Here is a 16,446-nt window from a genome sequence, read left to right on the forward strand (position 1 = left end):
GGTTTCTGGTCGGGGATCATTGTTTCTTCTTACGAACTGTCTTAGTTGTCCGTTTCTGATCATGATTTCAATAGCATCCTTCAGTTGGATGCAGTCGTCGGTCCTGTGACCATAACTCTTGTGGTATCTGCAATACCTATTTTTGTCTTGGCCGGGCTTTAGGGGGGTTGGCTTTGGTTGCTTCACATTTGCTCTGTCGAACTCAGAGATGTGAACCTCAGCGAATATCTCTCCCCGTGATTTGACGAGTTGGGTGTAGGTGGCGAATGTGCTTGGCGGGCCGCGAGGCTCTCGTCTTTCACCCCTCCTTCTGTCTCTGCCCCTCTCGCCACCCCGATCGCCGCCTCTATCGTGTCCCCTGTCGCCACCCCTGTCGTCGTTCCTGTGGGTGGATTCGCGGGCAGGGTGGCTGCTCCCAGGTCGGGCGAGGCGAGCGACATCAGCTGCCTGGACCTCCTCGTAGTCGATGTATTTTTGAGCTTTTAGGAGGAGGTCGTCCCAGGTGGGTGGTTTTTCTATGCCCACAGCTTTAGCAAAATCGCTGCCCGGGCGAAGGCCCCTCTGCAGCAAGTATTTCTTCATGTCGTCGGTCGTTTCGACCTGCACAGCCTCTTTGTTGAATCTCTCGACGAAGTTGCGGAGAGTTTCGTCTTCGGCTTGGTATATGGCCTCCAAGGCGTGCACAGTCTTTGGGTGCTTGCGGGAAGCAGTGAAGTGTCTAGAAAACTGTTCAGTAAGATCCCTCCATGAATGGATGGATTGAGGGGGCAGGCTTTGGTACCATGCCATTGCTCCCTTCCTCAGCGTGGTTGGGAACAGTCTGCACCTAATGGCACCGCTAATGTTCCTGAAATCCAGGTTCGCGTTGACATTGGCTATGTGATCGTCGGGGTCGGTCAAACCATCATACGCGGGGAGCGTAGGAGGTCTCTCGAAACCCTTTGGGACGCGCTTCCTTAGAATGTCTGCGGACAGGGGGCATCGGGGATCGCCCTCGTCACTCCCGTTGGGAGAATGGTCCTCGGAAGACCGGGGAGAGTAGTCGCCGGGCATGGGCGTTGGACTGCGAGATTTGCGAGGACGGTAGCTGCCCGACGCGCCATGCTTGGCCATGTTCGCCAATCCTTGAGGTGAATGGCGGCGCGGAGCTTCGTGTTTTCCTTTCTTGCCCGGGGAGAGCCTACCCTCGCGATGTGGAGGAGTGCGGTCCTTCTTCCGAGGAGTAACTTCGACCCTCTCTAAGTCGGGGCGTCGATGTTTGACGACCGCCGGTCGAGGAGGGGAAGGAGTAGCCTGGTGTCTCCGCGGGGGAGAGTTGGTCTTTCTGCGACGCCGGCCTTTCTCCAGCGCGGCGATTCTTTCGCTCTGCTCGTCAAGTCGACGATTTTGAGCCTGCATGGCCTCCGTTGTTTGTTTGAGGGCAGCGATCAAGGCTGCGACCTCAGAGTTGGCCAAGACGGTGGGCTGTTCGGCGTTGTTTGCCGGAGCTTCTTGTTTCAATTGCGGGCGTTTGCCCATCCGACGATCGGTTAGGATCTCGACGTCCTCTTCATCGGAAGAGAGTGAGGCCTCCCGTCCGTCGCGGGAGTCGGTTTCTGGACCGCGTGTCACGGTGGTATCGTCACGCACCGGTGATAGGACGGTGTTATGTTGCGGCGGCGGAGAGGATGGAACGTTGAGGACGTTGTCGTCGCCGGCGTCGGTGTTGAGTTGCTGTGATGAACTAGCCATGATGAAAGTTGTTGAGAGAATCGGTTTTGATCTTTGTTTCTTTAGGAAAGATTAAAGAAGGGGAGGAACTCAGTTCCCACAGACGGCGCCACTGATCGTACCTGGTGATCAGAATAGGTTCGAAGGCCGGTCCGTTGAGCAAGCTTCCACACCGAAGGGGGGGTTTGTACCTGCAGGTGCTCCGATGCCTAAGTCAGCAAGGTGAACAAGAGAGATACAAAGAAGAGAGAGAAAGTATGGTATAGAATGAATTAGAATACCTGGCTCTCCTGTCTAGGAGAGCTTATATAGTGCCCCCAGCGCTGGGCCAAAGGTTGGTCTATTGGGCCTGGATAACCGGCCCAATAGACTCAACTGCCAAGATAGTCCCTGTATCGTAGGGGAAGGCCGTTATTTGCCTCTATCTTGGTTGGAGCCGTTCCGCTATTCGCGGGTAAGGGATAGGCTCGATGACAGATGCAGTTGGATAATGGAGCACGTGTTAAACGTGCAGCTTAGCTGTTAAGCTAAGGCTGAATGAGTTATTATGCTCGGATAGTCGAGCACGTGATTAGCGTGAAGCTAATATGTTATGTCGAGCAGAACACGTCAAGGCTGACGTGTCGGGGAAACCTCCCCTTATTGGGCTGTGCCCCAAATGTCGGGCATAAGTGATTGGGCCAGCTCTTGGCCCAGTCCAGAACAATTTTTACTTTTTAAATTCATTTAATTATCATTTTATCTAGTTTACATTATAGAGCAGATATATTAACTATTAAATTAACCTAAAAAAAGTACTATTATATTTATAAAGTTTGCAAGACAACCATACTATTTTCTAACTCAAAATCAAATTAACTCATACTCCATTATTATTCAAAACATTCAAGGTGAATTTTTTTTTTTACGAAGCATTCAAAGGTGGAGTTAGGTGATGACATCCATACTTTTTCTTTTTTAGAAAACATCCGTACTATTATTTAAAAACCCGAAATTACTATTTTACCCGTACCAAATTATATGTTACTTTGAGAAAAAAATTGTACCAAATTATAAGTCATTTTACATTATCAATGAAACATTTAATGTCATTTTTCCTATTATACCTCTAATTATTTATTACTCGCTCTTCTTTCAACTTTTTAATTTACTTTTTATTAATCATAAATGAATGATAATTTAATAAATCAACATATAATTTTTTTTTCATACAATAATAATTATATTTCTTAATACGCGTAAAAATGTCAAAGTGACATATATTGTGTCAAAATGATAGAAGATTAATAGTAGTTAATAATTAAATAATTATTAGGTAGTAGTTTATTAAATAATTTATATAGTATTTATATTATTAGTTGGTCATCTATGTTATTGAGTTTTGTTTGATTGGACTTTATCCTTTAGGCTCATTAAAAACACTACATATAAGACTCTTTATGGACCTATAGAATAAATACTATCTAAACTATTTAATAAACTACTAACTAATAATTATTTAATTAACTCCTATTAATCTTCTATTAACTACAGTGCTACGTTCTTTCATTTCAGGTTATGACGATGGCTTGGCTCAATAATAGATCGACACGAACAAATTTTAACTCCTTTTATTCTCCCTCGTGGCAAACACAAAAATATTCTTGCTGCCTATGTTGCTGTTCCAATTTATATCCTTCATATGACATGGGTGGGCAGTGGCGGATCCAGGATCCTGGCTCAGTGGGTGCAAAAAATTTTTTTTTTTGCCAAATAAGTATAATCATACATATAAAAATCATATACTCAAAAAATTACATTGTACTCAATTTATAATGTATCAAAAACAACTACATACATTCTTTATAAGTGTCCTTTACACGAATCCATGTTCTGAAATCATTGAATAATCGGCTCATCATCAATTTGCTCCAACACACCGCTTTCAATATAAGTCACCAGACAATCATTCATCCATTTGTCCCCCATACGATTGCATAATCTAGTTTTCACAATCGTCATGACGGAAAAGGAACGTTCGACGGTTGCTGCAGCAACAGGCAAAATCATCGCTCGCTATCTTCAATAGTTGATAAACTAATGGATAAACAATAGAAAATAGAAAATAAAAACTCAAAAGAATAAGGAACTCAGATAAAAGTAACAGTATCAAAGAACAAAACATAAAAAGAAAGAAAAGATGTTCACTAATATGAAGTGATTATTTTAGATGAAGTGAACAAAACAGATAATTAATTCTTAAACACAAGGGCCTTGTGTATTAAAATGTCATGATCATCTTAGGCAATACTAATCACAAAAGCACAAACTACATACTTATCACAAACTGGTTGTATAAGTAACTACACATACAATGATACAAACCACCATAACACTAGTCTTACATCTCATAGTCATGGTCACATACCAAAACACTATATTGAGAATGGGATACAAGTTGTAGTTGAGAAAACTAAACCAACACAAACACAACAAGCTGCAAAATTTACCAGGGAAACACATCACCCACACCCACCTAACTAGTAGAATCCCAAAAATTACAAAGGTAACAAATTAATAAAGTGATTTCATGCACTAGGGATGCAACTACTAGAGTCTAGAAACAGGAAAACAGAGAATACACTCCAAACTACGATAATAATTATGGTACACTACTTTTAAGATATGATTACAATTTACAAATGGAAGGCGTAACCGGATAAAGCATGAGGAAATCATTTTAACCTGAATTGACCATTTAAGTATAACTTGATATGCATTTGTGTTTTTCCTGCAAATTGTAGAAGCAAGTTTGTTTAGTTTTGTTTATTCTGTTCTGACTAGTAATTTTTTTCCCTGAATATACTAATTAACATGTGGATTAGTGTTGGATGGACAGGTTAAGAAATTTCACATTAAAGCAATGGAGTTATCTTTCACACAGAAGTAAATTGTTTCAACTATAACACAATGAAACAAATGATGCAAATTTAAAATGAACCAAATTCCAATCACAATAAGAATTATAGATAAGAATAAATCACAAACTTCCAACAAAAATTTCATAAAACCCTAAAATACTAAAACCCCAATTCATAATTTTCAAAAAACCCAAAATTAACAAAACCCTAAAATCAAGATCAATTACCTTGCTAAGGTTGTCTTCCCCGTTCGAATCTTCGAGAGTAAAGGTTGTGGTGGTGAGTAAGGAGAGAAATCACACAAAAATCGCAGAAAAACGACAGACTGATAAAGTTGAAAATGGAGAAAGTTGAGAGCAGAAACTGAGAAGCACGAGAGAGATGAGACGGGAGACGGAGAAATTGGAGCACCCGTTGGAGTAAGCCCTAAAAGCCAATCTATTTTGATAGAATCGTCTTTTGTATGATGACTTTGATTTATATATTTAATATATATAATAAGACATTTCTTTATTATGTTTGTTTCAAGCTAATAAAGTCCCTAGAATAGCTAGTCTAATTAATGGAACATTAAGTGTGACTTAATAGTGAGACTCCATTAAACATAATGACACTATTCTTAAAGTATCCATAGTCAAGTTTTACTGTGATGTGGGATAACAGTAAAACATAGAGACTATTATGTGAGTAGACCGATGACTTCATCTCACGAGTCATGGATATGAGATATCAAGTCTTCACATAGATATAAATATTAGGAGTAATATTTATATTGGATTGACCCGCCATGAGAATGCTACATTGCATGTTATGAAAAGTGTCATAAGTTATTCTCATAGTGATAATGGTGTATACCACCCTTCGACCTGAAACCACTATGGACCCTAGATGTGGAGTAGAGTACTTAGTTGCCGTTCAAACATTGTCCGTAACAGGATGACTATAAAGTCGGTTGATGGGTACTCCACAAATCATGCTGAGGGACATGAGTGACCTAGATGGAATTTGCCCCTCCTACATAACAGGAGCAATATCTGTAGGCCTCTTGATGGAATATGACTGATAAAATGCGTGGCCACGCCGAACTAAGTCAATATGAGATATTGAGCTTATTCGTTGCTCTGTATATTCTGGGATCAAGAAATAAGATATTGAACCATACAAGGGTGACACAATCTATGCCTTGTGTTCAATATAGATATAAGGGCAAAGGGGTAATTATACACACGATCGTTATCACGGAAAGGTTTCGTCAGATCACATGACATTCTCGTCACTTGGGTAGCAGTGATGTGTTGCTAGATACCGCTCACTGTTTATAATATTAAATATGTGATTTAATATTATTGTCAATGTTACGAGAACCTATAGGGTCACACACAAAGGACAGATAGATGAGAGAAATAAATAAGTAAGACTTATTTATAAAATAATAAGTAGGACTTATTAGTAATTAAATAATTAAGTATGACTTATTATTTAATTCATGAAAAATAGAGAAATGCGGTCCACCGTAAGGTACGGTGCAGTGCTTGGCTTGATGACCACACAAGTGGTTCTATAAATAGAACCCTTGTGATGAAGTTTTGTAAGCTTTAACCTAATTCACAAAATGAAACCTAGCTGCCGCTCTCTAAACCCGGTTCTCTCTGAATCTCTGGTGGAATTGGCTAGCACCGGTCATCGGAGAAGGTCTGTTCATGTGGACTGAGTAGATGCATCGCTACTTTGCTTTGCTCGTGATCAGAAACAGTTTCTACCTCAAAGGTTCTGCACTTCAAGAGGTAAACACATAAATTTGTGGTTTTGTGTTCTTTGATTTGTGATTAATGGTTTAATCAAGATCCGTTCATCAGGATTGTTCCGCTAAGAGGATTAAATTTTTGAAAAACTCCTCTTAAATCCCTACAGCACCCACCGCCGCTGGTTGATATTTAGTGGTCGTTGATTGAGGGTTGCGGTTGAGAGAGACGAGAGAAAACAATTTTAGAGAGAAGTGTGAAAGTGTATTATGAGTGTGGTCTTCAGACATTGGGTGTCATGGGTCCAGAGTGCAAAAAAATAAATTCAGGGTGGTCAAAATTAGAAAACATAGGTGTATCGATGGAAATTTTTAAATTTCAGGGTGTGCAGGTGCACACCCTCACCATACACTGGATCCGCCCCTGTGGGTGGGTTATGATGATGGCTTGGCCCAATAATAGATCGACACCAACAAATTTTAACTCCTTTTATTTGGTTTATTCTTCTTTTTTTAGTACCTTTTCTAAATAATTGGTGGGTCCTTGCTTGGTCCCAGTTGGGACCTATATGTTTATTCTTCTTTTTTTTAGTACCTTTTGGCCTAATCTCTTTTATTGTTTGTATATCTCTTATTTGACACTATATATAAAGAAAACATGAAGTAATAGTCCCCAAGAAATTTTCATTGCCATATTTATATACATTCAGGAGATTTATGTATTAAATAATATGAATAACATTCTTGTCTCCAGTTGGTTTAATCTTCATTCTTCAGTACCTTCATCTTATGTTCAACCTCCAGAAAGTAGACCCAACACAATTTCTGTACTTTCCGGCAAGACGATTCCGGTGGTGGATCTTGGGGGACATGTTTATACTAAAACATTATTGCACATTTTAAAAGCTTCCAAGGAGTACGGATTTTTCCAGGTATGTACTATTAGATATATTGTTTTTTTTTATAATATTGTACTATAAAGTTGTTTAATTCTAATTCAAAATGTTGAGTTAGATTCAACCTAAAATTTTGCGAGTCTCTGAAATGACACATCACAATTTTTCCGTGACAATCATCTCAAATTTTTGAGCAAATGATACGGTGAAATTTCTTCAACTCTTCATTTGAAGTTGATTATAAGAGTTATTCTCACTATGATGTTGAGTTTGGGTTTGTGTGTGTTTAATTAATTATTATGGATTTATACTATAGGTGATCAACCATGGAGTTTCAAAGAAGTTGATGGATGATACAATGAATATTTTCAAGGAATTTCATGTCATGCCTGAAGTGGAAAAGATAAGTGAAAGTTCAAAAGATCCAAATGGAAGTTGTAAGCTATATACAAGTCGTGAGATTAATAACAAAAATTGCATTCAATATTGGAGAGACACATTAAGACATTTTTGTCCACCTTCGGGTGAATTTATGGAGTTTTGGCCACAGAAGCCTACAAGATACCGGTAATTAAAATAAACAAACTCCTGTCTTGGTCAGTTTTTTATTAAATAAACGAAAAATAAAAACTTTGATAACAATCATGATCATATATATAATTATTTTCAATTTGATTGAGATAATGATTGGTCGTATTCTTTGAATAATTATTTTTTAAAGTTGATTGTGAAAGTTACAGCTCACAAAACATCACATTCTTAGTAACATAATGTTATCCGAAAAGTTTGCTAAAATATACTTGCTAGGCTAAGTTTGAAATTTCAACACTTTCCTCTTACTAATAGTTTTAACTTTATTTGTGAGTTAGTTTTTGGAGAGAAAATGATGTGAGAGTTTATTTTTAATTTTTAAATTATAAGAAATTATGAAATGTTTATTTTAATTTTATTTTATAATGTTTTTTATTTGAAAATAAAAATATGCCATCTGCTTATTTTTCCTCTAAAAATTAACTCACAAACAAAACCTTAATGTTCGTTTATCCGTGCATAAGTCCTCAATAATTTTTCAAAATCTAATATGAATTTGTTTAAAAGTTAATCCTACTATTTTCAACAAATTTTAATAAAATACTGTATTCGTTTTTATTTTTTTATTATTATAAAATTCATTTTTTGGTACAAAAAGGACCAAAATCTAAATTATAAAATTCATTTTTAAATTAGTAATATTATAAAGTTCTACTCTTAGGTCATTTTCAAAAAGTTCATATTAAATACATTAAATTTTTCCATATAATAATATTTAAGGTTTGTTTAAAATGTGCAATATTGCACATGTTAAAGTAATCAAACGTAGTAACTTTTTATTGAAAAACACTAATTATTTATTAAATTTGTTTACATTTAATATAAAATACACAGGTTCAAATACAAACTTACTATTTTGAACTTCTTAACATATTCAAATTTGCATATGATAGAAAAATCCTAATATTTATGCCACATGAACTTATATATATATATATATATGGTTTAGAACCTTAGGACGATTCTTAGATAGACTGGACTTACATCTCAATCGAACTCTAAATTATCAACATCCTTCTTTGGGAACAACAGGGTTAAAAACTTAAAAAAAAAAATTAAAAAAATTAGAAAGATATATAAGATTATTTGAGACTTACCTTTCTACCACTAGAACAAACCCTTAAAGTTGTCATTTTCTGTGAATTAATACAATTATGAATGATTTAATAGACATTCTATTATATTGACACTTTGGGTATTCAATTCTATTGGGGGTATCAATATTTAGTTAAAATGTCTGCTAATCACGTTGATGTTTTGATTCTCTTAATTTATAAAATAATAATAATATTATTAATCAATATATATTAATTTATCTATGGAAAAAACCTTACAAGACATTTATCATATCACTTCGTTCCTTTTTATTCTTGTGATATTTGTTAAAATATTTTTTTATTGCACAATTTTCAGTGAAGTAGTTGAGAAATATACAAAAGAAATGAGAGCCTTGGGTCACAAAATTTTAGAGATGCTATGTGAAGGATTAGGACTTGACCCAAAATATTGTTCTGATAGACTTGGTGAATGTCCATTATTACTATGTCATTACTATCCACCTTGTCCAGAGCCAAGTTTAACTTTAGGTTCACCAAAACATCGAGATCCTAGCTTAATTACCTTTCTATATCAAGAAAAAGATATAAATGCTCTTCAAGTTTTCAAGGATGGAAAATGGATTGTTGTTGAGCCAATTCCTTATGCTTTTGTGGTTAACATTGGGTTTCTTTTACAGGTAATCTCTTCCTCAAGAAAGTTATAGTTAATTAAATAATTTTTTCATCCTTATAAATATTAAATTTTTCAATTTTAGTCCTTATATAAAAAGTAAAAAAAATTTCACAATGGTGGAGACTCCCAAGTGCATACCCTCAATTTTTTATATTTGCACCTTATAAAAAAATGGAATGTGACAAACAATTACTTTGCAAAAAAAAAAAAATAGTTTAGCATTTATGATAAAGAGGGCAAAAGCCCAGGAAAAGAGAATTACAAACTAATCAATCTAGCGATGGAGTTACCCAATAGATCAAAATTGTACATGTCCCTAATTTGGGGTGGACAACTATCATAAAAAAATAATGTTATAATCTAACAAACATTTTATATTAGGCAAAGCATCCGCAGATTTATTAGCTTCCCAATAAGTATGAGAGATTTGAACTAACCAATCCTTCTCCAACATTTTCCAAATTTGCTTCAGCAAAGAACAACCTAAAGAACTCGTCGAGTTTCCTTTCTTGAGAACATTCACCACAACATCAAAATCTATGTGCAGCTCCACTTTTTAAACCTCATCCCGTAAAGAGTTTAGCATTTGATTTCTTGGTCCTCCTTTAATTTCTATCTCAATTTTTTTTTCTTTCAAAAAGAGGAGTAGCAAAGTGCTACCGCTTCAAAACTATATATATACTAAGCATAACGAGAGATATACAAAACCAATACCTCCATATATATATATATATACACACAACCCTAAAGTATGGTTTTCCAAGTCTATTAGCCTCAAAATGATCTCTAATTACCTGAGGAACATCATGCCAAAGAGTAAGATTATCAAGATAAAGTCCTAAATTGGCTAGACCGGCCATCTGCACAAAAATTACTTTATCTAAAAATATGAGAAACATGTAAAATTCATAAACGGGGTAATAAGGATGCAATTATGCCATAAAAACCAAGGAATCTGTTTTCAACCAAAAATTTCTCAAATTCTTTGAAGCTGCAATTTCAATAGCCATCATTGCACCACACAGTTCAGCATTAAAGGCCGATGACAAACCAATGTTTTTCGCAAATCCACACAAAAACTCCACATTGCAATTTCTGAAAACTCCCATAAGATGAAGATGAAGTTGTAATGCACCATCTGTATTACATTTTACCCATTTAGCCAAAGAATTTTTATTTCAAACTAGTTGAGCTACTCAAGTCATAATCCTTATTGATATTAGAATTTAAAAGCACCCGTATATTTGTATTTACTACAAATTACATTTTTTTTATTTATCAAAATTTACATTATTGTTATTTTTTTTTGCACACAAAATTAACTAATTAATAGCTTCTATTTGATTAGTTAATATTCATGCTAATATTTTGAATATATTTAATGAAATGGAACATAATTTCCCCTCTAATGTGTAGATAATTAGTAACGGAAGACTCAAAGGAGCAGAACACCGTGTTGTGACGAATTCAAGAACATCAAGGACCACTATTGCCTATTTCTTCCCCAAACAATGAAAATATTATAGAACCTGCAAAGTCTTTGACATGTTGTGGTGCTCCTCCCATATACAAGTCCATCACATTTGAAGATTTTGTTAGAATTTTCATGACCAAAGGACCAGATATTGAACCATACTTGCTCTTATAAAATTCCAAAGAACTTCTTCTGTACCACAATTGTTTTGATAATATTATACAAATTAAAAAATGTAATTAATTTATCCCAAAAAAACATGGAATTAATATTGTATGGAAAAGAGAAATTATGAGTTCGTTTATAAAATTATCCTTCGTTAATAGAATGAGAAAGATAAATTGAAAAATTGAAAGAAGAGAAAATAATAAATAGTTAAATGTATAATAGAAAAAAATAACATTATTGATAATGTAAAATGACTTATAATTTGGGAAAAAAAATTCTATCAATGCAAATGAATAATTTGGTGGTATACAGGGAGTACTAATTATAAGAACCATCAGGCAAAATTCATACTTTTTTTTTTTACAATAACAAAATGATATTCTTTCATTCAAATGGCAAAATTCATACTTCTTACGTCTTTTATTATAAGAACATTAAAAAAATGGACGGATATTAGTTAAGAAAAATTATTATAGTAATAAATTTATACTAATTACGAATATAAGAAGGAGCATTTTCTAGACCTTTACTACAGATTCTGATCGGAGGAGGTAGTAATAAATTTGATGTTCTCGTGAGTTCGTTAGTGGGTCGGTTGTTTCCATGTTGACGGGATCCATTTGACATTCTCGTTTATGGTGGGTTCTATTTTTTGTTTTTGTTCTAATGCCACAGTCGAAGAGGTTGTTTAGATAGGCAGCTTCGCCTACAACATGTTTTGTTGGAAGCTTTATACGAGATGGATTATTCAAGAACTTATTTAGCCTGATGTTGCTTGAAAGGGTTAACTAAGTTCGCTGATATTAACAAAAATTATTGTAGTAAAAATGAATGCATCATTAAAATATAAGAGACCTAGCAGGTCCTATAATATAATGGCTTCTTACTTGGATTAATGAAATAGGCAATAGTGTGCCGACTAGGGCTTGCATTTGTTATAACTCGATGTTCAGCACCTATCAGCCTATATCAATATCAATCATAAAAAATTTGGATTTTTTCATACAAAACCTTATCATATATTTTTGAACGATAATTAATGAGGTAGATGAAGAAATTAATATGTACCTGAAGCATAAACCCCGGCCCATGTTAACTACAAAGGCATTAGGAATTGGCTCAACAGGAATCCATGCCCCATCTTTCAAGACATGGAGTGCAGTGATATTTCGTTCTTGAAAAAGTATGGTTAGAATGTTTGGATCTTTATGTTTTGATGCTCCTAATGTTAAACTTGGTTCTGGGCAAGGAGGGTAGTGGTGAGATATCACTACTGGATTTTCACTTAGTTCTCCAGAAAAGTAATTTGGGCCTAATCCCAACCCTTCAGAAATTAGATCCAAAATTCTCAGCCCAAGTGCTCTTAGTTCTTGTGTATATTTTCCAACAATTTCACTGAAAAATGCAACAAAAAAAAAACATGTTAATTAAATTATTCCAAATATAACACATTATTATAAAAATATTACTCAATATGGTTACTTTAAAATATTTTTTAAGTGCACCGTGAATTTTGTAATCGTGACTGGACTATTTATTTATTAGATCTTTTCAAAGTCGGATTAAGTTTGATGTGTTTATCAAAGTTTTGGGTCTGACTCATCCCTCTAATGTTTAAAATCTCTCAAAAGCTAGCTTTCGATAGCGTATTATTCTTTTACTATATATATACATCGGAAAATAGCTTTCGGTAGTATATTTTGCATGTTGTGAGGAACACATAAGGCTGAGAATGAAAGAAGATAAACCATTCAAAGTTTTAAGCTACCCAAATATTTCGGGCCAATTTCTCGGTGAGGTTGATCACGGCATGATGAAAGCCGGTATATAGAGGATTCCACATATCATATTGGGCTGAAACTTTAATCAACTCAATCGTTATCTAAACCAAACTACTTCGAGTCGTATTAGTACATTATAAATTCGGATTTGGATTCTCTACATTCAAAAATCTTAGATTCACCTATATTTAATGTATTTTTAAGGTCAATTTTGCCATTATCACCTACCATATTATCTCTCTTCATTCTCTCTCATAATATTTTTACAATAAATATAAGTGAATGTAGGTGAATTTAAGATTTTTGAATGTAGAGAATTCAAATCCCATAAATTCATCTATAACTGCGAACAACTCTATAACATTAAAATAGAAAGAAAAAAACCATTTTCTTCATGAAAACCTATAAGTATTTTAACAATAAGTTTTCTATGTGAAAAATGAATAGATGAAACATGAGAACACCCAAGTTGGCTTGCTTTCTTTAATTTCTTCAATCATAAAACAATATTAAGTGAAGTTTTCAGTTGTTTTCATCTAGTAATGTTTAAACAAGTCAATGATTAGCAAAATTATTATCATAATCCTATAACACGTAATACGCAAACGCATGCACCTATTAATCAAAAAATGACAATAGTTAAATCTAACATCGGATCCTACACAAATTTTCAACTATGTAACGTACATTTTCAAGCAAAATAAAATATATACTACATTAATAAATATTTTATTAAAAAAAAGAAGTGGAACACTAGAATTTTAAATTTTTTTACCGGTATCGCTCTGGTTTCTCTGGCCAATACTCAATGAATTCTCCTGAAGGTGGATAAGGGTGTTTCAATGAATCCTTCCAATACTTAGCCACATCTTCAACATTTCTTCCACTACTTGTATAGAGTTTGATCAGAATGATGATTGCACATAAGATTGTGAAACTGAAGAATGATGATTGTACCAGCTTGACACAAGCTTATGATCCATATTCTTAATCCTTGATTAATTAGGTGCCTCGGAGCTCGAGTTTGAGTAGAGTACAGTACACTGATCCTGAATATTGCTAAGGGACACTAGGGGGTGTATATATATGGTGTTGATAGTAGGATTGTGTTTTGAAAATCAAATTGTAATATATAAGTCGCAAGAAACAATTACTAGTATTAGCTAAGAACCATTTCCTGCGATTTTTGGTCCAAATTCGCAGGAAGAACGAAAATTTCTAGTAGTGAGTGTTAGAAAAGTTGTATATGTAAGTTTCAAAATTCTGATCAAACTTTCTCATCGGCTAGGGTTCTTCTTCTGCTGAACCCAGCACTCATAGTCATTCATTCAGTAGAGTTTTTAGCACCCTAACTACTAGAGGTGTTGTTAGCATTAAATGGGCCTATTTTGGTATTGGGCTGGCCTTTGTTCAGCATTGTATCACAAACTAATTGTATGATGTTTTCTCTCCCAACCCTCCGTGTTTCTTTTATACCCCTGAATTTTCAATTTTGCCCTTGCAAAAAACTTCGGTATATAGAAACCGAAGTTTTTTTTTTGCCTTGAAAACAAATTTCAGTTTATAAAAATCGAAATTTACTCTGAATTTGTACTAGAAAAAATTCGGTTTCTGCGAACCGAAGTTTTTTGCAAGAACAAAATTGGAATATTAGTGGTATAAAAGAATCACGGGGTCGGGAGAGAAAACATCCAATTGTACGAGTCGTATGATATATCCAATTAAATTATATAAATAATAGCTTATAAAAAAATTTATATAAATAATAAATTCCTCGTCCCTTCAAACAAGAAATTTTAATATTTATTTCTTGGTCATAATCTCTTCATGCACCTAGTCAATGTTGACGTGACCAAGTTGAAGTTATACATGTTGTGCATTTGATCATGTACATTGAAAAAAATGTTCTTAGAAGAAATTTCAAGTCTATCTTCAAAATCAGTAATAAAACAAGAGAATAATCTAATAAAAAATTAAATAGTTATATAGTTGTCGTGAATAACTGTGGTAGTACCCTATTGGCATAATTTTGAGTCATTCTTTCCATATCTTTGTTTAAAAAAATACACAAAAACATGATGCTAGCCCCTGGTTTTTGCTACAAGTCAAATATTTAATTTTAATTTTCATATTGTAACACAAAGTTAGCTATTAGCCCATTGTAAAGGTTTTTTTCCCAGCATGCCAAGTCCTCAAATTTGTCATCAAAATTCTATCTTACCTACTACTATATATAGAAATAGCACATAGAATCTTAGGCCATTCACAAAAATAAAGATCAAATATATTTTTTTTTGTAGAAATAGCAAAACACAACTTTTTGAAATTCAAGAAAGCCAAGAACACTTATAAAAGAAACACTTTTCCAAATTAATGGGGCGTTGGATGAAACCAGAGGTACTATATACTTTAAATTGATATGATAACTATTAATCTTGTGTTTAATTATTATGTTCATTTTTTTAAAACCTTAAAATATACTACTAATAATTATTTTTAGTAGTTATAGTTTTTGACATTGTTTGTTTAATACTTTCATTTAACTTTTATATATAGGTTTACCCTCTATTGGCTGCAATGACCTTTGTGACAAGCATGTGTGCCTTTCAGCTGACTAGAAACTTGCTCCAAAACCCTGATGTTAGGTACAAATATTATCGACGAAAATTATGTTGTCGTTATCATAGTGACGGATTTAGAGAGGGAGTTTCATGTTTTCCCTCCAATTTTTCTCCCTAATTAATTTGTTATATAACCTAATGATGCACGTCGCAAATCATTTACTACATAAAAATTCTTGGAGTGTATTTTCGTATTCTTCTTGTTTGATTTATTATGTTTTGCTTATTTGGTTCGAAAATTTCTCATTTATATAGGATTAGCAAACGACGTCGTGCCATGGCAGTGTTGGATAACAAAGAAGAAGGAGAGAAATATGCTGAACATGGCTTGAGGAAATTTCTTCGTACTCGACCACCAGAGGTTATGCCAGCCATCAATCACTTTTTTAGTGAACATAAATGAACAAGTGTCACATATAGAATATTTCAATAGATAAAATAATTAAACTCGAAGTGCTTTTAATTAGGGGTAAAATCAAAGGGTTTATTTGTCATGTATATTGTTTTCTTGCATTATAATTTTGTCTCATCACGTGATGTTAATTTGGTGTTTAGTTTAGTAGTATACTAGTATCATGTAATTGTAATCAAACAAAAAAATAAAAACCCGTTTTGTAATCTTGATTTATCAATGACTACGTATAGTATCAATATTGGAGTAAGATATGTGAGATACATGCATGAGTTCAATTGAAATACTCTAATGTTATTCATGTAACATATTAGAAATATATATTATAAAAAGATACGACAAAGATGACAATTTCAAAATGAATAAAAGTAAAATTTGTCTCTAACTTCGTCACTATGGGTTAAAGTCGGCAAATTTTTTT

At 34.2% G+C, this 16,446-nt stretch overlaps 3 protein-coding genes and 1 pseudogene across 4 annotated transcripts; 2 read left to right on the plus strand and 2 right to left on the minus strand.

Annotated features, from left to right (window-relative positions):
- Positions 1-3,411: 3,411 nt before the first annotated feature.
- Positions 3,412-6,762, minus strand: LOC123889945. 2 transcript variants are annotated; one of them, XM_045939471.1, is made up of 4 exons: positions 6,525-6,762; positions 4,838-5,021; positions 4,435-4,480; positions 3,412-3,737 (listed from the first exon to the last, which is right to left on the minus strand). In XM_045939471.1, the coding sequence occupies exons 1-4, from the start codon at positions 6,640-6,642 to the stop codon at positions 3,708-3,710; spliced, it is 378 nt and encodes a 125-aa protein (XP_045795427.1). In that variant the 5' UTR covers positions 6,643-6,762; the 3' UTR covers positions 3,412-3,707. The 2 variants fall into 2 exon arrangements, with proteins under 2 accessions (XP_045795427.1, XP_045795428.1); XM_045939472.1 differs by having other exon boundaries at positions 3,412-3,786; positions 6,525-6,761.
- Positions 6,763-7,043: 281 nt separating this feature from the next.
- Positions 7,044-11,287, plus strand: LOC123890020 (annotated as a pseudogene).
- A 779-nt stretch (positions 11,288-12,066) lies between these two features.
- On the minus strand, positions 12,067-13,223 carry LOC123892127 (hyoscyamine 6-dioxygenase-like). Its single transcript, XM_045941958.1, has 3 exons — positions 13,126-13,223; positions 12,280-12,606; positions 12,067-12,175 (listed from the first exon to the last, which is right to left on the minus strand). The coding sequence occupies exons 1-3, from the start codon at positions 13,221-13,223 to the stop codon at positions 12,067-12,069; spliced, it is 534 nt and encodes a 177-aa protein (XP_045797914.1).
- Positions 13,224-15,225: 2,002 nt separating this feature from the next.
- LOC123889989 lies at positions 15,226-16,245 on the plus strand. The gene is made up of 3 exons (XM_045939525.1): positions 15,226-15,389; positions 15,549-15,637; positions 15,869-16,245. Exons 1-3 carry the CDS (start codon positions 15,366-15,368, stop codon positions 16,014-16,016), a joined length of 261 nt encoding a protein of 86 aa, XP_045795481.1. The 5' UTR covers positions 15,226-15,365; the 3' UTR covers positions 16,017-16,245.
- The last annotated feature ends 201 nt before the right edge of the window (positions 16,246-16,446 follow it).

Source organism: Trifolium pratense, linkage group LG6 (assembly GCF_020283565.1).
Source record: "Trifolium pratense cultivar HEN17-A07 linkage group LG6, ARS_RC_1.1, whole genome shotgun sequence".
NCBI classification, from domain to species: domain Eukaryota; kingdom Viridiplantae; phylum Streptophyta; class Magnoliopsida; order Fabales; family Fabaceae; genus Trifolium; species Trifolium pratense.